Source organism: Sesamum indicum, linkage group LG15, assembly GCF_000512975.1.
Source record: "Sesamum indicum cultivar Zhongzhi No. 13 linkage group LG15, S_indicum_v1.0, whole genome shotgun sequence".
NCBI lineage: Eukaryota > Viridiplantae > Streptophyta > Magnoliopsida > Lamiales > Pedaliaceae > Sesamum > Sesamum indicum.
The window spans coordinates 6644974-6667953 of NC_026159.1; the positions used below are offsets into that span (position 1 = coordinate 6644974).

The following is a 22980-nucleotide window of genomic DNA, read 5'->3' on the forward strand; positions in this document are numbered from 1 at the left end:
TTTAATTGCCAATTCACATTCAATCCAAATTGGCAATTAACAACCACATTATATATTTTTTTTAATATAATGAGCCACCACGGTCAGCCACCGCGGTGGCTCATTATAAAATATTTATTTTTTTATAAAATGTGTCACCGCGGTGACATAATTTTTTTTTTTTAAATATAAATTGTGGCACCGAGGTTACTCACCACGGTGCCACTTATTTTTTTAAAGCTTTTCAACATACTTCAAATCTTTAAATTTTTTTTTCCCTGTATTTTAAAAATAATTTCTCCCTGACTCAAGCACCACTGGTCATGGAAAAGACTGTGAAAGGAACTAATTTTGACCTGCATCGATGGGATTTTTTTAAGTCATAGAACCTACGTACAAGAAAGGTTGTAATTTGTAAATAAATAATTTTGGTGATGAGAACGTGTATGGAATGTAGGTCTCTTGATGGGTTGGTGTCCATTCAACTGGATTCATGCTACAAAGTCATTGAGTATCTCCAAAAAAACAACTTTTGGAGATTGAATGTGCAAAACAACTCATTTGACTTTGAAAGTCAATTTATTTTGGTATTTGCTACAATTAATGGAATTTGATATTTTAGTGAAATTATTTAAATTACGTTGTTTTCATGTATTTTTTTAATTTTTTTATTAAACTGTACATTATTTATAGAATATCAACGTTATCAAGATTTTTATAAAATATTGATATGGTAGGTTTTTTCCCTCCAAAACAGTGCTGGAATCTTACCCCATAACGGAACTAAGGATTTTGGGATTAGGTTTGAGAAAATTCTGAAAAATGTAATAATTGGGACTTATCTAAAAAAAACCTTAGATATGGGGTCAAAAAATGAGATTTTCCCATAATTTTCCTTTGAGTAGAATGTGGTTTGAATTTGGAATATATAAACTATACTGTGAGTTATATATTGGTCTTAATAAGTTCTAAATGGGTTCTGTGATGTTTATGTTTTTTATTAGTCAATCAAAGGGTTATTTTTAATAATATTATGTAATTAATAAAATATATTATTATAATTATGAGTTCAATGTATTTTAAAATATGTTACTGTACAATTCAAAAAATATACTACTATATTCATGATTATAAGTATTTTTAAAATTCTCCGAATAATACCCAAATCAATCTATTTCCAACCCGTCCATACATTTGAATCCAATTCGAACCCGACCCAATATAAATTCAGCCCCACCCATTTGCCACCGCCAGACCTAGTACTATCTCAACTATGAAATTTTGAGCTTTCCACCATTCAGATATCCCTAGAGGACGGACATGGGGTTTGATTTTCCTTGCCCTCAATTGTCAATTGGTTAGATTTGGCACTATTTCGAAAATCTCATCAGAATAAAAGTAGAAAATGGATTTTGCGTCACTTGAAAACTAAAATGGTAGAAGAAAGAAGCATTTCATAAGCTTAAAATGCAGCCGGGCGACATGTTCCAATTTTCCTTTTGACAATTATCATAACAGAGATCACATTCAACAAAATCTACATTCTTCTCCTGGCATATGTTAAGTGTGGACTACAATAACAGTAAAATGTTACAATGAGAGGAAATACTTTGTTAATCAATCAATGGCCATTGGGGTGATGCGCCGCTTGGCAGGCTTACTTGGATTTGAAGCTACTCTTGTACTTGGTGAAGCTTGTTTGTTATCCTTGTTCTCCTCCTCCTTCGTGGAATTCTCTACGTTCTCTTTTGCACTATCTATAGATGCGTTCTTACCATTGTTGTCGATGGATCCGGGAACAGGGCACTTATTCGCATCACCAACGACTGGCTTTTCTTCTATTAGATCTAAATATTTCAGTAGTTGGACATATTGGTATCTTATTTGACAGAGTTGCTGAGAAATATGTACAAACCTGATAAGGACATAGGTGATCCGAGTTCTTGATTTTCAAATTCAAGCAGCGTGCAGTAACCATCTTGAGAGGATAACACCAAATAATTACCAATGGGTGACCTATATGAACAAAATTTTAGAAGTTTCAAGTAGATATACTGACTGTCGAAGGGTGTTTCTGAAGGGGGGGAAAAAGGTTACCATGCAATGTCGGTTATAGCTGCATAATGAACTCCAGCTACAATTACTATAGGTTGAATGCTCTCAGTATCATAGATGTACAAGGAGTTCAAAGTGGCCACTGCGAAAATAAGGCGATAGGGGAGCTTGAAAAATGGAGCTGTGCATAAGAAGAAAGAGGTCTAGTTATCAGAATATAGCAGAGCTAATATGTCGAAAGAATGAAAACAGAGAAAGGTAATACATGTGTTTGATCCCCGCAAACTAAATGTTAACGGGCAAAAGCGTATTGCGACAACGGGTTTGCTGGCACCAGGGAGCATAAGTGCGGGCCTGCTTTGTAACACAAGCAGACATCAAAAAGTGAGCAAAAAGGACAAATAGAAATTTCCATTTTATACATTAACAATGATGTTGAATCTTAAAATAAGTTAACCCGAGCTAATTTTATGGAGTAGTTGAAATATAATTGCAATGGGAATGTACACATTGGTTGCATCATAATCTGATAGAGTGAATTCTTGCCTGGAAAGATCTTTTCTTGAGAAAACATAAGCAGTATTGACTGGTTCGGATGTAGGTGTACTTTTTAGAGAACCTGAAAAAATGAATAACATGTTGAAAGTAGCAATTTGGTGCTACACCATATGTACAATACATAATATAGAATTAAAATAGTGTTTAGCTTCCATGGGTTTATTTACTTTAGAACATATCATGCTCCAAAGTCACTGAATTTGATAGGAAAAAGTGTATTGGTTTGGATACCTGCAGGAACGAGTAAAAATGATCCATCTGGTGACCAGGCTAATCTCCGAAAGAAAGAGGGAAGTGTCTCATCATGGAAAAGATGGCTTCTAGTAGACTGAATCAGAGAGCACAGTGACACCGGTTATATATTTGAGTTCCGAAATGTGTATGTAATGCAAGACACTCATAGAAGATGCATCATTTAGAACCTTAGATTCATCAGGCATATGTGAGTCCACCTTCGAGATGATGTGTTGACAAACATAATTTGTCTTCTCAACACCTTTGGTTTTAGATGGCTTGTTAAGATAAATTCGACAAGTTCTATCTGAACTGAGTGACGCAACATATTTCCCCAATGGATCCCATGCAACACCTTGAACATAATGAAAATGTGCATCCAAGATTTGGTGAACAGAACCTGAATATATGCAAAAATCAGTTAAAAAATCATACTCAACATGACATCAATGTTGAAGTTGTCTTAGTTGCCTGACCTTTATTAGCATCCCATATGATGCATGAATTATCAACCGAACCAGAAATGAGATATGACCCATCAGTAGACCACTGTAAGTCTAATACATCCTTACGATGAAACCTGAAAGTAGGCCACTAAATGAATATAAGGGAGAAGATTAATAAATTTAGCCATTGATACATAATGTTGGTGGACTGACAAAGCTCTCCCCTTCTTCTGATATATGTTAATGTTCATACTGCAGATTCAATATACTTAAAACAAATAGATTAAATGCTTACACCAATGACTTGAGAACTTTCCAGACTTCACCAGAATCAGTAGTATGTGATTTCCATAGAATCAGCTCACCACCTGTAAAACGAATGACTCTTTTCTGAATATGCTTACAGCTTTAGTTTGACAATATGAACTTGGTAATGAGTAGTCTAGCTTAAAGAATGATTATGTACCATCAGCACCAGAGGCAAGGAGCTCTCCTGCAAATTTAGAAAACGGTCATACTTCTATACAAAGATATCAGTTATCGTGACAATAATAAGCATCTAAACTATTATATTAACATGTGTTTCCCACTAAAAAAGTTATATCTGAACATTTTTTTTTCATTTTTTTCACATTAGTATTTTATATTAAATACTAAAAGATAAGCATTCTTCATGGTAACTTAAATAGTGTGATTAATTAGAATATTTTTAATTAAACCTTAGACACAAAAATAAACATTCATATTCTATATTTATTTTATCAAATTATATTATGTTCATAGGACGAGCTTCTTGCTAGTTCTCTCGTAAATAAAACACTGTTGAACGGTGACAACACTCAAGCACACTGATGTTCTTTTTGCCTCAACTTAACTCAACAAAATCCATGACATGTTCCTTCTTTTCCACTTAGCAACTGTCAAAGGCATCTCCAAAGTTAAACCATAAAAAGGAAACAAAATTCCTTCTTAACAACCCCCTTCCATGTCATTTAGTCCTTGTAGTTCATCTTCAGGGTTATTTATTTTTGTTATACTTGTAAAGGTTGATGTTATGCCTTAGGGGATATGGCCAAATTTCCTATCCAAGAGTGCATCCAGTAAATTCCTATGCCATTATAAATACAGCTGAAAAGAACCTTAGACATAAAAAGTCAACCATGAACCCATTTCTTAATGCCCGGATCAATGCGAGCTAGTTGCGCGGGATGCTGGGACACTAAGACTTCTGCCTTTATAAGACAAGTTGGTTTTAAGGCACAAAACAGACCTACCTGCCAAGGGAAGCTCCAAAAAAATCAGAAGGCGAAAACAATGGACACAATAACGCATAAATCCAACATGGTTTGCAAAGTCACGACTATGAACATGCACTCACCAACGAACACACACATTTACACTTCCAAACCTAGGAGCGTATATTGAAAATAAAGTCGTCAAAGTGATCTGAGTGCAGAAATTGACAACAGATACAATAGAAGGAAAGGTTTTGTGAATGATAAGATTTTAATTAGATCAAACCGTTATCAAAGTAAACTCAGTCATTACTGACCCAAAAAGTGAAGAGTAAACTTAATGGCATTATCAAAACAGAACGAGGACAATTTCTTTTCATAAAGAATCAGTAGGAAAACTACCTGAAGGAGAGAAGCGAACCGCATTTACAGCAGAACTATGGTATGAAAGATTGCTGTGATAAGTCACTCCAGGAGCCTTCTTTTGATCTATGTGAGAAACTGTTGCCCACAGCTGCATGTTTCATCTATTCAGAGCCAAAATTCTCCCATAATATGGACTAAATTCATACATAAGTCTCTTTTGCAACAAAAAGTTCACGTGTTCCGTGGTTTCATTTAAATTGGTTCCCATATAACTTAAGAAAAAAACAAAGAGAGAGAGAGCTAAGAGATTCAACCACCAAGACCAAAAAAAAACACTAGGAATATACACAAACCAATATCAAGCCTGACAGTTAGAAAATGAAAAAAAGAATATAATTAAGAAAATTACAAGTTCTGTTACAATCAACACTTTTATCAAGTTGCAACGAACTCTACAACAAAAAGAAATTGACAGTTTCTGAAACATGGAGATGAAAATAGGTGGAGGCCGGGCAAGACGGTCATTTTCACCAAGAAAGACGTAAAAGGATCCAATTTCGTCCCGAAAACTTGAGCAGCAAGAGGCAAAAAACAAAAGCGTACCTTGATATCGTAGTCGGCGCCGCCAGTTGCAAGGAGGGCGGAGATCGGATGGAAATCGCAGGCGAGTACGGGCTTGGTTTCGTGCCAGTTGATCTGAACAGTTCCACCCCTCATTTCCTATTTCTTCCCTAATTTTCTTCTGCAATTGTTGCAGTAACCGAACAGCAAACAATTGCTACTGTCTTTTTCTTTATTTTCTCCCTTCTTCTTCCTTTTTCTCTTCCCCCTCTTTTCCAAGATGAAATTAGGGGTTCCAGCAGTGAATTGAAATGGGAGGAAGCAGCCAAGGAGGGTTTTGGCGGGAAAATGGCGCCAAATACTTGCATCCAAGACTACAGTGTGCTACTTTTCTAACCGAAATCGCATTTTCCCTTTCTGAAGAAAGCGCTGTTCGTATTAGGTCACCCGTCACCGACATCTGTAAGGTGGGGGGTTTGTACTCACATTCGATAGCTAATTATATTGACTAAATGTGGGTTAAATTACGACCAACCTCACTAAGATTTAGTATAATTATAATTACTTTTTTTTATTTAAAATATTATAAATACTTTATAATATTTCATAAATTTTATGTAAATTTTAAATGTAAGTGTGGAATTATTAATTTTGTTATTATATTTTTTAATATTTATATATCTATATAAATTGAACGAGGTGAATGAACAAGTTTTAAAGATTATAAGAAAATTATTTACTTAATCCGTAAATATTTTTCAAAAATACTAAAGCAACGGGCTAATTGTTAGTCGGTCGTTAAAATCAGTGGGTATTGATAATTTTTTAAACAATAAGAATGTATTTGTAATTATGCTAAATTTCATGGGAGCGCGTTCTGATTTGCCCTAGTCAAATTTCCATTTTAACACGTGTCTTAAATTAATAAATATTATAAAAAATTCAAAAACAGAAAAATCATAAAATTAAAAAAACATATGATTTGACAATGAACAGTAATTATTGTTTCCCAAAACACAACATTAAACGTACAATACCTATTTTAAATTATCTCCAAAAATAAATCTAAACATACATACTATCTCTAACACATACTTATTTATCTTCTAAATTAACATCTATTTTTATTTCCATACACATACTTATTTATCTTCTAAATTACCATCTATTTTCATTTCCATAAAATCGAAAACAGAAAATTTCCATAGTTTTGATGCAAATGTATGAAAATTTTAAATGAGCTGGATAAAAGACACAAATGGTATCTTAGCCTGGTGAAGGCTGACATTTTATGAATAAACTCAAAATTATGAATTTGAATTCTATTGAATATGGATATTTGTATCATTACGAGCTTATTATAATTTATTTAGTGTCTTACTTTATTAAATCAAAATTCAAACATAGTATAGATCCAATAAATAATTGAACTCGCAGTAAGATAAACCTATTTTGATTCGATTCATTTTATTTCAACTATATTTGAATGAAACTAATTGGATTCGAGGAAATAACTTAGATAACGAGTTTTAAATAATTTCATATTAAAATAATTTAAAATTTATCAATATTCTACAAAATATATTTCGAAACGAGAGTTCAAAGATTGTATCAAAGGCATTTGCCATTATGAATTTGAAATTCTCAACTTTAAATCTATTATTTAAACACAACGTAAATCGATCAATCCAAACACAACGTAAAAGAACATGGCAGGTCGAAGTAGGATGCAAATCTTTGAGCTAACAATGCATTCATCTCCAAGAACTTCATGATAACAACTGCCCCTTGCAAAATTTGACTTTCATGTTCAATAACCTTATACAACAGTACAGATGTAATTTCGATTCAAGTACAACAAAGAAATGATACATTCTTTCTCTATGTTTCCCGGTGCAAAAGAATCGACACTAAATGGTCAAAATCGTTTTCTTGACAAGACCTTCGTCTTGTGTGTAGTATACACATGACCTCTCTCCAAACTCTGAGCCGGTTAGCTCGACAACACTTCAAAATTTCTCTAGTGAGTAGGATGATTTGATGACTCATGGGACGTGCGCAACTTACAGGTCTTAAGCTGCATGGAAGAGAGCATTTGATCATTTATGGGAAACTTAAGCCCAATGAAGAAAAGGAATTGAAGGCCATTATGTGCACATCTTTAACGTAGTTTCAGGGACAACTTCACTTGTTCTTTAGTTTTGCCCAGGATGGATTACATGGATGGTTCTTGGTTCTTTCTAGTTGGAAAAGGTGAATGCGCTCTTAAAATATCAAGAACGAAAATGCAGTAAATGCAATGATTGAAGTGTTAGTATAACGTGAACATCAAGTACAACCTGGAAATGCACTGGAGACTATAAGATTTGAGAGTCTTCTGACAAAGGGTAAAGTGGCAATAATCCATCAACCATGTAGTAGAAGATGAAACTGTTGGGCAAAATATCATTTGCTAATACATCAAGAAAGCTTTGCATTTACGATAATTGTCATGCTCCACCATTTCAATTTAAGATCATTCCAAGTTCCAACTGTTAAAGAATTTGAACCTAGGGGTTGGCGTGAACATGGGCAGAGAGCTTTTCTTCCATGACAGGTGAGAGAGATTTTTAACTGGAACATTATTGTAATTGGACGAGCGGCTAAGTGAAACTCTTTGCTGGGGTCATATGAGATGGTTGCTAATATTGACATGGGATTTAGATATATATTCAAGCATAAACAGAATCGGGGTAGTTTTATTCACTCCAAAGTTGACTACCAAAGCAATATCGAGGGAATTAATCTTACCTTGTGCTTTCATCCAGAAGAAGCTCCAAAATTACCAAGCAGATATGCAAGGACTATTTCATTCCAGATATCGGGTACTCCAGGTAGACACCAGTGGCTACAGTCAGATAGAGATGGTCGGTCGCTCCAGGTACCCACATGTGCATCACTTCGAGATGCTGACATGGGAGTTATATGAACAACAGTAACGGGAACTACCATATTATTTACCACCTCGAATACAGTGTCTGAGAAAGGACTATAATCTTTTCCCTCAATTTCTGAAAGAGGTAACTTGGTCACATTGCACTGTCGCAGAGTTAAATTCCTGATAAATTATCAAAAACAAAAGAAACAAAAAAAGAAGAGTTAAATTCCTGATACAGGCACAAACCAGTTCTTATCTCCTAATAACTAACACGATAAGACCCTTTTGCTTTAGAAGGACAAAAAACATCATGCTGACCACGAGAATTATGTATAAGTTCCAAGCATTACAACCCTGTAATATGTTTAGATTTTGGCTGATTACTATTATGAAAGGTAGATAAAGCCAGATACCTCCAGTGAGATGGTTCAAAAGTTCGAAAGAAGATGCGTGTTTTCTCTGGATTGATAGTACTGTCAACCCAAGATGCCCAAGTTTGTAATGCGGTTCTGAAGGCTGTGGCAATTGACATTCCAAGTTTCAGTGATTCGCCAACCTGGAAATAGCATCCCCTGTCAAGACATAGAATTCAACTTAACATGCACGTCAAGAGACACAGAACAATAAACCACAAGCAGAGAGATGGGGAGTGCGGGGAAGAGAGAATGTTTAGTGGAAAACACAGTTCATTTTATAAGTATCTGTTCTGAATCGAGAGTAAGAACACACAGATGAAATGCAGATAGATGATTCTAGCGAACACTAACTTGAGTATGAAAATTTGATAGGATAATTGACCATTCACATCATCATACAGAACAGAGAAGATTTTCTTGATCCACATCGTTGTGCATGCAAAGAAGTAACCAATAGATAGAAAATTTTGATCATGTTCATCAGCATTAAATAACTAAAAAGATAAACTTCCACATAAGGATGTATTAGCTTAAGGTTAATAATCTTGGAACAACGATCCATTTTTTGGGCAAGCAAGGATTAAAAAAAGTTGCACTGAGAATAATTACTTCAAAGCTCATTGCCAAAGAAGTCAATGTGATAGGCGTCATGAACTTCCAGTAACTATTAGATCATTTAAAAGTTCAAGGCGATGAATCTAATTGTATAACAATAGATTGGGATATACCATTTGACTTTTTTATGAAGTATGGAATAGTATGGTTAAACTACAAGTCCACGCAACACTGGAAACAAAAAGTTGGCCTAGAAATCATCGCCAGCAATAAGTGCCACCAATATTAGTAAATCCAAGGAGTGCCAGAGGCAAAATAAAATTGCACCAATTCAAAACCAAAATAGTTAAAATGGATTCAACTTATATTTCTACCATAAGTGTGCGCTTCCGTATTCTCAAGGGTCCGAAAACTTATAGTGTTTGTCCAAGATTTCAGTTTTGTGTATATTCACAATTTACATTGGTAGCTCACTCTATGTAAGAATCTGACAGAATGTGTCATTATATTGGGTCTGACAGATCTCGAATTTAGAAATTTCTAAAGCAGCAAACTTTACTTTCAATAGTACAACAAAACTTAACCATTTGCTCATCACTTCCAAACTTAACCATTTCATCTACCAGTTATTGCCATAAGACATGTCAATATAGTTCTTTCAATGTCATCCTTGTGAAGACTTTGCAAGTTTAAATCAACAGTTGGCTGAAACGTGAAATAGCTAAGGACATAACAAAATCATAACTATCACTGACAGAAAATAGTACAAGTTTATGAGGCTTGGGACACGTAAAGTACATGCAAACATGAAATGGATACTTAGAAATTTATACATCAAAAGCCCCTGATTGTGACATTGAATATATAATCCAGAACCGAAGTTACTTCCTAGATCATGTCACTGGGCATTAAACGATTCAAAGAAGGTAATGATACAATAAATGCACAAAAATAGGGCAAATGCAGCCGTTAATAAATGTTTCTGGTGATGCAAAAAACAGGTCGATAAGACTGTGTTTCATATATTACTTCACCGATCACAGAGAAGCATAGATATCTTACAAAGACATAAGGCAAAATGGAGAGTGAATGAAACTTACGTGCCAAAGAGCTTCCCTGGAACCCACCACTGACCAGAATTAAAAATTAGCACATCTGAATTGATCCATTCTTTACTGATATCATCCAGTTTGTCCAATCTAAGCATCGATCTAACTCTTTTTGGAACATTTTTGGGTGCCCAGTTGTGTTGCACAAGGAAAACTGATCGATAAAACTCGATAGTGAAATTAAAGGAACTGAACCTTACACCTAAAAACCGAATCTGCTTTGTAATCATGTTTCCATTGACTTCATAAACACTTCCCTTATCTTCAACACCAGTCATTAGCAAACAAATCAAAGATTCCCACTGAGTTCTACTCATTGAATCACCAACAAAAACTACTCTCTTGTTTCGGAGTGCTTCCAAAGCACGCTGCACATTAACTCTTGGGATGTCACAATTCTTTGGCCTCCACCCCCACCTCAGGTAATCGTCATCCGTTCGACCATTTGCTAAGCAATTGAATCCTTGTTCTACAAAAGGACACTCTGAAGCATTGTACAAGGGATAACTATCATCCAGAACCCAATTTCCATCGAAAACATCACACATGCTTGTTGAACTGTTGGTGTGCGAAAATCTAGACTCATTATTGTGGAAAGCAAGTGTAAGATTTGGCAAAACATACACGTATCCACAACCAATGGCCAGAAAGAATGAAAACAACGATCCAATAGTAATCAAAGCTCGAAACATCCGCGAACCCGAAGTCTTCCTACTAAATCTTGGGCTTCCAACATTTGCAGCCCTTTGTTTAAAGGAAACACTTCTATTAAAACTACTCATCCTCTCAACACAACATATCAAGAGAGCTGCAGTTCGCTAAAGCAACTTCCAGCAAAGGAACCAAGATTACCATCAAAAGCCCCCCTACCAACCAACCACTCTGAGGAAAACCTCACAGCCATAAACAAACCATCAATTAACTAACGAGTCACAATCATACCAAATCGGACAATGCCCACCCAACAGAAATAAAAAAGCAGCAAGTTTTCCGATCAATAACATGTCTTTCTGAAAATAATACGATTTCATTAAGTCCTTAACTTTACCATTTTCAATCCAAAAGCCTCAAGATTTCAAAAAACGGAATCTCACCCTGACCCCGACAAAAAATCACTTCAAAAACCAAATGGGCATCTAAGATTTCCACCAAACAAGCAAGCCCGCGTTACAAAACTCTGTCTTCAATCTTTAACCAATCTGATGAATACCAAGATTAGAGTTTATGCATGGTAAATGTAATTGCATAAAGTCGTACGCAGATGTCAGATTTGTAGAAACAGATGACTGATTACAGCAGTTCCTTTGAGGAATGGAGTTGAGATTTGAGGAAAAAGAAACCTTAGGTGAAATGGACGAGGAAGGAGATCGAGAGAGTGGATGGGAAAGCAAGAAATAAAATTCAGCCTGCAGGGTACTACGTGGAATGCAGAGCGGTTAGCTATTGGGACGAGAAGGCTAATTTGGCCAACTTTTATCCTATAAAATTCATCTTAAAGCTATTGACAATTATTTTTTTGGTTTACTCAATTAATTTATTTATTTTATGTATTTATTTTGTTTTGATAGACTAATGATAAGAAGAGACAATTTTGGTGCAATGAACGTGATGTGGGACCACTTAAATTATGTAAAACGATTAAAATATTTTTTTAGTATCATCAAAATAATTCAATGATGTAAATATTCAAATATTTTTATTTGAATCTATTCGCCCCATTAATCAATAATATCACCAGCCTCCATAGTTGTCTAATCTTAATGAATGGTGAGTATAAGAACTTATCTAGGGATATTAATAAGATTCAAACCCAGATTCGTCCCATTTGGCATGGACTTTGAAGCCTTACCTTGATATCGAGCTCTAGTATCATTTTACCATATGATGCGTAGTGGAATTTAGCTGCACTGCAATGGTTGAAAGATTTTTACGAAAATTCTAAGATCAAAATAGCACTAACCAACAAAATAGGTGTTAACACTTCAATACTTAAGTCAATATTGAAATTACTAACTAAAAGGCTGGGAATAATCAAAATAATGTAAGAACAATTGAGTAATAATTGAAGTGACTTGATAATATATTAAGATAAGGTGATAATGATCGTTCAGAATGCAAAGATGTGCAAGAGACTTGTTAAGAATATAGAAAAAAGTGGTGGCAGTGAATAATACTTGTAACCGTAAAGGCTGCACAATGGTCTCTATTTATAGCCCAGTTGAAAACAAAACCGAAAAGTGATTACAATGTGTAACACACTGTTTGAAATCTACATGTTAGCTGACTAACAAAAAAATGGATTGCTATTTGGATTTATCTGAAAGGAGATATGACCGTCTGGACGAGTATGCTCAGTCAATCGGAGTTCTGCAGATTCCTTTTTCTTGCTGCTGCCAGGTCGACTGACACAAATTTAGGAGGACTTTGTTAGAAGTTCTCTAATATGATGTGCCTCAAGATGCCAAAAATGTGTATAACGTGTCATTCTTGCTGTTTGATGAGTCATCTTGCTAAATCGGGTTTATCTTTAGGCCTGCCAGGTTGGTGACACAAAATTTATGTGTTTAATACCTTACTTATGGGCTAATAGGATTAGATCTTCTAAGCTGCTTATTGGGGCTCACTTCTTTTTATTTTGTGCTTTAGGAAAAATTGAAGGGGGTGACATTACTCGTACTTCATGAGTGTAAGATTAGGTATTGTATTGTTAGAGTAGAAGAAAGTATTCCTGCTACGTAAAAGATTTACCTGAAGAATTATTTCGACCAGTTGGTTCAGAAAGGAAGATCTTGTTGAGCTGCCTGGGCAACCTTGTCGTGCTGTTGTAATAAAGTTGTGCTTGGGCTGCAAGGATGTGCCCAATTGTGCTGGGCGTAACCACTTTTCCCACACACGTGGATTTGGGGGGATTTGCATAGGTATGTAAAAACAAGTGATAATTATAGCAGATAAAGTAATAAGACAGACCTAGCTATATTTCAGGGACACGCACTCTCCTGATTGGTGGGTCGTCACGATAGGTAGGGGGAAAAGAGAGAGAGAGAGAGACCGAGCCCTGCGTAGATGTGACTACTCCACAGCTCTCCCTTTTAAAATTGTTCTTTGTTTTAGGGATTTCATACGCGTTTCAAAGCTTTGTGGCGAGTCTCGTCTTCTTCTCCTTTCCCTTTTTTGCCAGGAAATATTTTATTACCTTTTCCTAAATTTTTCTTGTAGGTTTTACTTTCTCGACTTAGAATTTCCTGCGTTGTGTTTGGATTTGCATTTTAGTTGTTTTGTTTTGTGTTTTGAAAATAGAGAGAGAAAAATAGAGATAAGTTAGTGTGTGTTGAAAATAGATAATATGTTTGGATTTGTGTTTTGGGGTAATTTAAAATATTTTAAAATAAGTGGTGTAGGTTTGATGTTGGGATTTGGGAGACAAAAATCACTATTCATTGTCAAATCATATATTTTTATATATAATTTTATATATAAATATGTATATATATAAATAATTTATGTTTAATGTTGTATTTTTGGGAGACAAAAATTACTGTTTATTGTCAAATCATGTCTGTTTTATATTATGTATATATAAATATATATATATATATTATATGTAAAGTTGAAAACCAGAAAAACACGCAGATAAGGTGTAAAAACACAAAAATAAACATTCGATGTGTTTTATTTTATCTCGAAAAACGCGAAGAGTGGAATTCAAACAAAGCCCTGATTTTCTTGTTTCTATCCCCACTTCTATTAGGTACATTATTTGCTTTTCCTACTATTTTTTAGTTTTAGTTTTGTCCACTAGTAGCATTGACGAGCATGCTGTGGAGGAAGTAATGGTAGATTTAGTAGGTTCGTCAAGAGAAGAGAGGGATAACCTACTCCTTTTGATTCTGCCTCATGGAGATGAGAGTGAGAAGGAAGAGGGGAATAATCTGGAGGAAAAGGAGAGGAGAGTTATAGAGGTAGGTTGGTGGCGGACGCTGCTGACTCTTTTAGAGTCTACCAGTCCTTTTCTTTTTTGTTGGTAGTGTTGTGGGCTTCAGGGAGAGGTATGGAATCTCTGATGAGTATGTGATCAAGCTCCTTTTGCGGATGCTCGTCTGATTTTCACTTTGATGGTTTTTTGTGTTTCTACGTAGCCTAGTTGGGGACTGGGCTGCATTTCTCGATTTCTAAATTCTTCGTCGATGTTGCTGCATTGTTCAGTGTTTCTTTGAATTAGTTGGTCCCTAGTCTCTTACCTTGTTGACTAGCTTTTTCATTTGGTTCAAAAATTGGGGAAACCCCTACTGCTTCCCAGTTCCACTCATTCTCATGCTTAAGCAAGCAGGTCCAGCCCTTTTCTACTTCACTTCCAATGGGAAGATAGATCTCTTCAACACTGAGTCATCTATGAAGGAATGAAAGCGTCAATATTTCTTCATTTCCTCTCATGTGCCCTGGAATTTCCCTCCTACCTGGACAACCAATGCTTCAGGTTATCTCAAATATTTTGCTAGGAATAGGTCTGTTGCTTTCCAAAACTTGTTGGCTTGCTTGAATGTTTTCTTTATAACCTCCAAAAATTTGCCCATCCAACTATCCTTTACGGACCCTCCATCTTTACGGACTGAGCCCTAAAGAGACCAAGATGACCCCTGCTGCTGGTATACCTCTAGCAGCCCTCTTAGTTAATTTCTGTGTGCAAAAGTTTTTTTTAATGTTATTCTGGGTATCTATATTGGCGTGCAAAGAATTTGTACCCTCCTTAATTTGTGTAGTTTTTGTTCGCATTAATTCAATTTTAGTCCTCTAAGTCCAAAAGGTGCTAATTTTGATTCTGTTCAAATTAAATTTTATAATTTAGTCTTGTAATTTTAAAAATTGTGACAATTTTACTTCTTTTTGGCCAAAATTTCTCGTCATCGGCCATGTCAACTCCTAAAGTGGGCTTCCGACGAATTTAATGATATGACAGTCTAACATTCTTTTATAGGAAATGACTTGGTAAAAAGAAAATTGTAACTTGAAAAAATTTGGCATCATCAAGAGCTATTTTTTTTCTAAAAAAAAAAAATTTTGACTGCTATGTTGTCAAATTTGTCGAATGCCGCAAAGGCGTTGATATGGCTGGTGACATGGAATTTTGGCCGAAAAGGACTAAAAGTTATCATTATTCTTAAAATTACAGGACTAAATTGTGAATTTTAATTTGAATAGGACCAAATTTGCTACCCCTAACTTAAAGGACTAAAATTACATTAGTATAATATTTTCTAATTATGAAGAGAATGGTTAACCTATTTTCTTTTCAACCTATTCTCTCATTCCAATCATACCAAACAACTTGAAGGAAAACTTATTCTTTCCCTCCCCTCTCCCTTTCCCTTTCACCTTCCTTTTCCTCTCACATGAACCAGACGAACTCTTATTATGTAATTTTAAGTGTGGAAAGATTGCAGTTTAGGTCCCATATGTTGGGAATTTTTTTTACCGTAGTCCCATTTGTTATGATTTTTTCATATTGCATTACATATATTGATTTTTCGTACAATATTCGTTAAAATGATTGGATGAAAACTGCACGCACGGACTAACATTGAGAAAATTTTCAACTTATGAAATGTAATGTGAGAAAATCGAATAAATGTGACTAAATTAAAAAAGACCCTAACGTATGGGACAAAAACGAGATTTTTCCTTTTATGTATTTTGCGCTTTAAGAATATGACGTACACGTGATCAACTTAATTGAACACAATACTTTTTCGATCATTTTATCCTTAAAATGCAAATTTTTAAAAATTACAAAACAAATCATTAAAATAAATCCGTATAGAACTAAAAATACACTTATAGCCTCAGAATAATCAAAATTACTTACATTGTATATTATAGTCTTGATAATTTTAGTAAAATTAGCCTTCGCCATGAGTTTTCATCTGCAATTAGGGTCCGGCAACACAAAACGTACGTACTTCTTCAATGGAATTCTGTATTTTCTTCAAGTTTAGGTGGGCGGCCGACAGGGTTAGGGTTTATTTTATTGTCTTAATTATGGTGCCAAATTCTTTTGCCCAGCTTGTCCGAATACGAGGTTATATTCCATATTGCTGAAATTGATGTTTCTTTTAACTAATAATGATATATAAATTACAACAACTGAATCTCGATAATAATATTTGAATGTAACAAATGTATTAATATAACAAAAATAAATAAATTATAATAACTCTTAAAGTCAGACAATATTCACACACAAATACTCACACTTTTTACTGGGATTTGAAGTCATGATTCGAAGTTATTCATAAGATCTCAACCTTAACCTTGACCACTATGCGAGTCGTTGGTCTTTGAAATTGATGTTACACATAAGCCCTTCTGCCCTTCCGACTATAAAAATTCCCAATTCTTTATGCCTAAATGAAATGCACATCAGCAAACTAATCCAGCTATTTTTCAATTTTCAGCTAAAAGAGTTCCCAATTCCCAAAAGTTAAAAATTAGCATGCTAAATTTTCTCATCAGCTCCATTTCTGGAAGTAATAAAACCACTGCCGATTTATAGTTATAGGACAAAAATTGCAATCGAACCTGAATGTTTAAACTCCCGTTCTAATTTAACAATCATGCATGCATGCTGTATATATTTATATGTATATTTGTGTAGCATATTGCTAAGTTTGCTGTTTCTTGGCTCCTAAAACTGAGCCAAAAACCTGTTGCAGATCAATGAAGAATTAAGATCTTATTGTTAGATCATACAATACAAAGCTAATGTTGTCCATCATTGAGCAATTAATTAAACATAGATTCATTATTGCCCTTTAACGTAGAAAAGATAATCAATTCAGGTTCTATTTAATCCATTACTAATAATTATTGCATGTCCTAAGATTTTGGTTTGACTTTGTACATAGTACTAATTGCACTAATAACTAGAGCAACTTAATTAATTAACACAGCGTACAGGTTTCATTTCACACACTTGATCGTAATTTTCTACTGACACAATCTTCTCTTTTCCGGCGGCTTTGGGCCCTTCTGTTCTTACAACATTAAGCCCAATACACTGAAGTTTCTACCACACACTTTGTCTCAATGGGTCAAGTCAGAATCCCACAATATTGAAGAACTCGAGAATACCCCGACGACAGCAGTTCATGTGCTCTTCAAGTTTACTCCATATTGAATGCTTCCACACCTGCAAATCGCATTATGAAAAACACACATACATATGTGTGTGTGTGTGTATATATATATATGTTAATTATCAGAACATAAAACGTTAATTAATGGTAGTTGTAATAGGGCAAAGTAATATACAACTTAATTTTCAGATGTTGCAGAGTGTTTGGTAAATTTTGTGGAAAATGAGATTATACGATCCGGAAACTAAGATTTGGAGCTTATAATTATAAGCTTCTTCAGAAAAAAGTAAAAATTTTCAACTTAGTTTAAAAATATATTAATTTTTTTTAAAATTAGTCACAAATTTATCATTATTAATAACGTATTATAATTAGTTTCGTAATTTTATTTTATTCAAATACTTAAATAGCCTTCTTTTTAGAATAAAATCTAGCAACTTAGCTTAAGAAACATCTTATATATATACATATATATCTTATAGGCTTAATTGTATTTTTACTCCCGTAATTTTGTCCATTTGAAAATTTAATCCTCTAACTTGTTAAGATTGTAATTTGATCATGTAATTTTTTCTCTAACAAATTCAGAACAAATTTGATCAATTTTTTCCTGTTTGCCTGATTTCTTTCGAGATGGTCGAAAAATGTATCTGCCACTCATGTGTCTGTTGAAAACTAGGACGAATCATCCTATTGGCTAATTTTCTTTCTGGCATCAAAATGGCATTAATTAGCCAATATGATGATTTGCCCTAATTATAAACAGTCACCTGAGTAGCACATACCACTTTTCGCCCACCTGAAAACAAATTTAGTAAACACGAGAAAAATCCGATCAAATCTCTCTTGGTTACACGAAAACAGAAAACGCCGAAATGATTAGTTACTAGCTAAAAATGCTGAATGATCAAAATTATGAGACTAAAAATATAATTAAATTATTTTATATATGTAGTTATAAGATCTTATAAATTAATAAGTTTAGAAGCCAAATTAACACCTATAAGTGTGATTTTACGTATTACTTTTATTGCACAAATATTGAGTAAAGATACAATTAGACATATAAAGCTGTGCTCCCACTCAGTATCTAACAAACAATTCATCATACTATGCATGCAGGCATTGGATACCAATTTAGCAGCTCAAAAGTGTGTTATAGGAGTAAAAATGCTATTTTTTAGGAGTTACAGAACCACTAATGAGAATTTTGTAACTAAAGGAACCAAAAATGAAAAGGCTCTAAATTACTGGACGAAAAGTGTTATTTCCCCCTCACATGAATATATAGAAGAAAATTTGAAAAAAAAAAAAAGGAATATAGAGAAGAAAAGATCCCAAGTTTAATAAACACGACTTAGCTGGTAAAATACATTAATTATACAAGTCATACATATGAAGGGTTAAACATATTTTTGGTCTCATAATTTAGGTTATTTGTTATTTTTGTTTTGACTTTTTAGGGTAGTATTCTAATCCTATATTTTGGTAGTATTTGGTATTTAATTTTTATCCTAAATTATAGGAGAAAAAATACATTTAATTATCCTACACACTTAACAATTTATTACACACATTGACATTATATATATATATATGTATATATTCCTTTTACACGCCACATCCCTGAGTATGTGTATGCACACAATTGCAACACATATACACTGGAAAATGTATACATAGAAGTCGTATTTGTACGATGCAGATTTCAGGACAATGTGCTATAAGGTTGAACATTGTTGTCTGAATGCAGGGAGAAGAAGAAACGTGTGTGGTGTTATTTAATGTTGTTGAGGAAAATCTCGCCAAGTTTCTTGCAAGAGTAGGGTTTGATCGATGGATGATGATGATGTATATGCAGTGAAAGTGGCGTCTGCTACTGCAAAAGAACACAATCATTCTTGGCCTCTTGTGGTCCATCAGACACCAGCAAATTCATCATCAATCCACATAATATTTAGGGATAAAACACACACACACACACACATATATATATATATGCTCTCTGCAGGTTGCTATACTTTCTTCCACAAGCCTGCAAACACACACACGTACACGCAGGTTTACGTGTGTGTTAGAGAGAGTATAGTCATGATATTCAAAGTTTTCTTACATCACTGTTTTATTTCGGGCAGGGAAAATATAGGCCAATAAAAGAAGTTTATGAGGGCCAAAGCCCTTCTTGCATATATTATATATATACACACAATAAATAACTCAGGCTAACCGTTTTGTGATTATTCCGATGCCCCCTTAGTCAACAATATCCTAACAAACCTTTTTCTTATCATCACATGGATTTTTTTGAATTTTTAAATACAAACCTTATGATAATACAACGTTTGATCATCAAAATTAATTTATATACTAATTTATATGGTGAAATGCTAATCACCAATATATAAAACTTATGGTTAAATTAAAACATATGGGATTGATATATCATCACCTGCCCCATCGTTATTGTTGTTCCCTCCAAACAAGTACGAAGACGACGTCCCTGCTGCCGCGGTGGCGGTGGCGGTGGCCTTGGTTGTTACCGCCACCCATTCTTCAGCGGTGGCGGCGCCGGTGGGAGTGGCGATCCCTATGCACGGCGGCTGGTGGTGGTTGGCCTGGAGTATGCGGATTTGCCTCTTCAAGAACTTAACATAGCGAATGGCTTCATCCAGCATGGAAGCAGTGTCCATCTTAGTGCCCCCGGGGACCAGTCTCTGGAGGATCCGGATCTTCTCACTGATCCTCTCACGGCGGTGGCGGGCCGCGACGCTCTGCGGGAGGATCCGTATCTTCTCGCTGATCCTCCCACGGCGGTGGCGGGCCGCGACGCTCTGCGGGTCGTCGCTGATCCGGACGTTCCGCCTCCTGGGCTTGCGGATGGTGGCCGGGTCGATGTCGACGGGTTGCATTGCTGCGATCTTGAACATCATCTCTTTCATGGCTCCCAACTCCTCTTCGGGCTCGTCGTCTTGATGATCTCCGGCTTCTGACGCTTTGAAGGCTGCAGAGCCCATTTGGTCGAAATTCGGAGACGGGAGGAGTTGCGTGGGCGAGGAATCCGACGGCTCGTTTTGGCTGTGAATTGGAGGAAAGTAAGGCCATTGTGCTTGTGGATGATGATCAAAAGGGGTTTGATCTTGGAGCAGATGGCCTTGATCCATGGGAATGTTGTATGGCTCCCAAGTGGTGTTTGTGAACCTGTGATGGCTCAAATCCATGATCAAAATGTAATCTGAGAAGAAGTACAACCCTTGAGCTGGTGAAAGAGGAGGATTTAGCTTTGAAGGGATGAATTCAGAAGCAATCTTTGATTAGGTTCTCTGCAGCTTTTAAGGGCTTTGATGCATTTATGTGTATGTATATATATATATATATATATATATAGAGAGAGAGAGAGAGAGAGAGAGAGAGAGGAAATTTGAGGGAATTTAAAGAGAAAGAAACAACGTAGGGAGATTGATTAATGTTGATGGGACCACCCCTTTTGATATACTATGAAATGATGAAGTAAAGGGCTGTGAATTTTTTCATTGCAGATTGTTAGAACCCTTTCTAGGGTTTGCTGTTTTCAAACAAGGCTTTCCATCCCAAGTACGGTTCCCCATATTCTTTATTGAACACAAAAAAAGAATCATATATTATGAATAAAATATTCAATGAGAAAAGCTATTATTCATTTCATAATTATTAGATTTAAACAAAATTATAGTCATTTTTATATTAGTTTGGTAACTTGTTAATTAGGTTGTAAATTAGTTCTTCACCTTATTTTAATTTTGCAAGTTTATGGCAAATCTGATTGAAATTTTTAAAATTAGCTGAAAAGTGGCATCAGAATTCAGGTCAACTTTGAATATTTGACCAATTTTGTCTTAAAATTGCAGAATTAAAAAAAATGAGACTACTTTTATAACTCAAATAAATTACAGGACTAAAGTGTCAAATAATTGTATATAATTTTTGAACTAAAAATGCAATTAAGTTTTATTGTAAAAAATCAAATTACACAGCAAAGACGAATTGAATTATTCTGATTAATTGATCATAAACATGATTACTGATGATATTGATGTTATGATCACTTTTATTAATGGTGATAATGACCTCACAATCAAATGCACTTGCTGATGAGTTATCAATAATTGTCTAAACTAAGAGCTCTCACTCTCATATAATTGCTTCTTTACAGCTTAAAAATAGCCATTTCTCTATGCATTAAAGATAATTAATATTTTTGTTCAAAAACAAAGATAATTATTATTTGAGACATGCTCAGAGCTGTAATAGTCATACACTACAAAAAAAGAAAAAATAGAATTTGACACGGATAACTCGACCGTTTCACATTGAAACGAGTATTGGAACACATTAGGAATGAAATTTGGTATATGACATCATGACCCCCAATTTTTGTGTGTATTGTATCATATTGTGTAATTTACATAGTGGTGTAATTCATGTATTTTTTCATTAATATTATTATTTACATAATAATGTCAACAATCATAAAATTCGATTACAATTTTCAATAATAACATTATTTACATAACAATGTCAGTATTCACAACCTTTAAGCTAATATTTCAAATGATAATATTATTTATTTAATAATGTCAATAATCATAAAATTAGATCAATATTCCCGATAATAATATTATTTACAAAATAATGTCATAATCACAAAATTTAGGCTAATATTTTCAAGAATAATATTATTTACATAATAATATCAATAATCACAACATTATTCAATATTCTAAATAATAATATTATTTACATAATAATGTCAACAATCGCAAAGTTAGACTAATATTCACAATAATAACATTATTTACATAATAATATTAACAATCACAAGACTAGTATTCACATAATACTATTTACATAATTATGTCAATAATCACAATATTAGGCTGATAGTTCCAATAATAATATTTTCAATAAGAGTTATTAAAAATGTATAGTTTCTTTGTGCCCATGTACAAATGGATCAAGCATTGCTTTAGCTTTTTTAGCTCATCAAGTGATTTTTTCTCAGTAGAATTAATTAGTCAAGTTTATCCATTCTTATTTGTAAAGAGAAGACAATGTTGACAGAAAAAGAGTGGACAAACTGGAGTAGTAGTATAACAAAAAAATTTATGTGATATGCTAAAGAAGTTAAAAGCAATGCTTGACCCGTTTGTATATCTGTACAAAGGAACTATATATTTTTAAGTAATTAATGAGTACAATAATCATAAATTCAACATAAATTATTGAATTAGGTTAATTTTTTCGGCAATTATAAAAACTAATGTTTATTATAATTTGTATTAATTATGTCTAGTGGTGCGCCTCCTGTATCACGTTACTATGGTCGTAGCACGCCACTTCCAGCAGCACCGTCTAATGCATCCAAGGTTGGGGAAACAATCTT

The 22980-nt window shown here is 34.4% G+C and overlaps 3 protein-coding genes across 4 annotated transcripts; all 3 read right to left on the reverse strand.

Annotated features, from left to right (window-relative positions):
- On the reverse strand, positions 1486–5801 carry LOC105178094 (chromatin assembly factor 1 subunit FAS2). Of its 2 annotated transcripts, none has more exons than XM_011101454.2 (12): positions 5477–5801; positions 4910–5021; positions 3739–3765; positions 3568–3640; positions 3303–3406; positions 3015–3226; positions 2824–2920; positions 2581–2653; positions 2300–2388; positions 2077–2215; positions 1895–1995; positions 1486–1814 (listed from the first exon to the last, which is right to left on the reverse strand). In XM_011101454.2, the coding sequence occupies exons 1-12, from the start codon at positions 5588–5590 to the stop codon at positions 1597–1599; spliced, it is 1359 nt and encodes a 452-aa protein (XP_011099756.1). In that variant the 5' UTR covers positions 5591–5801; the 3' UTR covers positions 1486–1596. The 2 variants fall into 2 exon arrangements, with proteins under 2 accessions (XP_011099756.1, XP_011099755.1); XM_011101453.2 differs by having other exon boundaries at positions 1486–1817; positions 5477–5798.
- On the reverse strand, positions 7144–11885 carry LOC105178096 (protein trichome berefringence-like 7). The gene is made up of 4 exons (XM_011101455.2): positions 10423–11885; positions 8765–8923; positions 8225–8531; positions 7144–7511 (listed from the first exon to the last, which is right to left on the reverse strand). The coding sequence occupies exons 1-3, from the start codon at positions 11211–11213 to the stop codon at positions 8234–8236; spliced, it is 1248 nt and encodes a 415-aa protein (XP_011099757.1). The 5' UTR covers positions 11214–11885; the 3' UTR covers positions 7144–7511; positions 8225–8233.
- LOC105178097 (transcription factor HEC3) lies at positions 19807–20892 on the reverse strand. The gene is made up of 2 exons (XM_020699268.1): positions 20390–20892; positions 19807–20332 (listed from the first exon to the last, which is right to left on the reverse strand). The coding sequence occupies exons 1-2, from the start codon at positions 20777–20779 to the stop codon at positions 19976–19978; spliced, it is 747 nt and encodes a 248-aa protein (XP_020554927.1). The 5' UTR covers positions 20780–20892; the 3' UTR covers positions 19807–19975.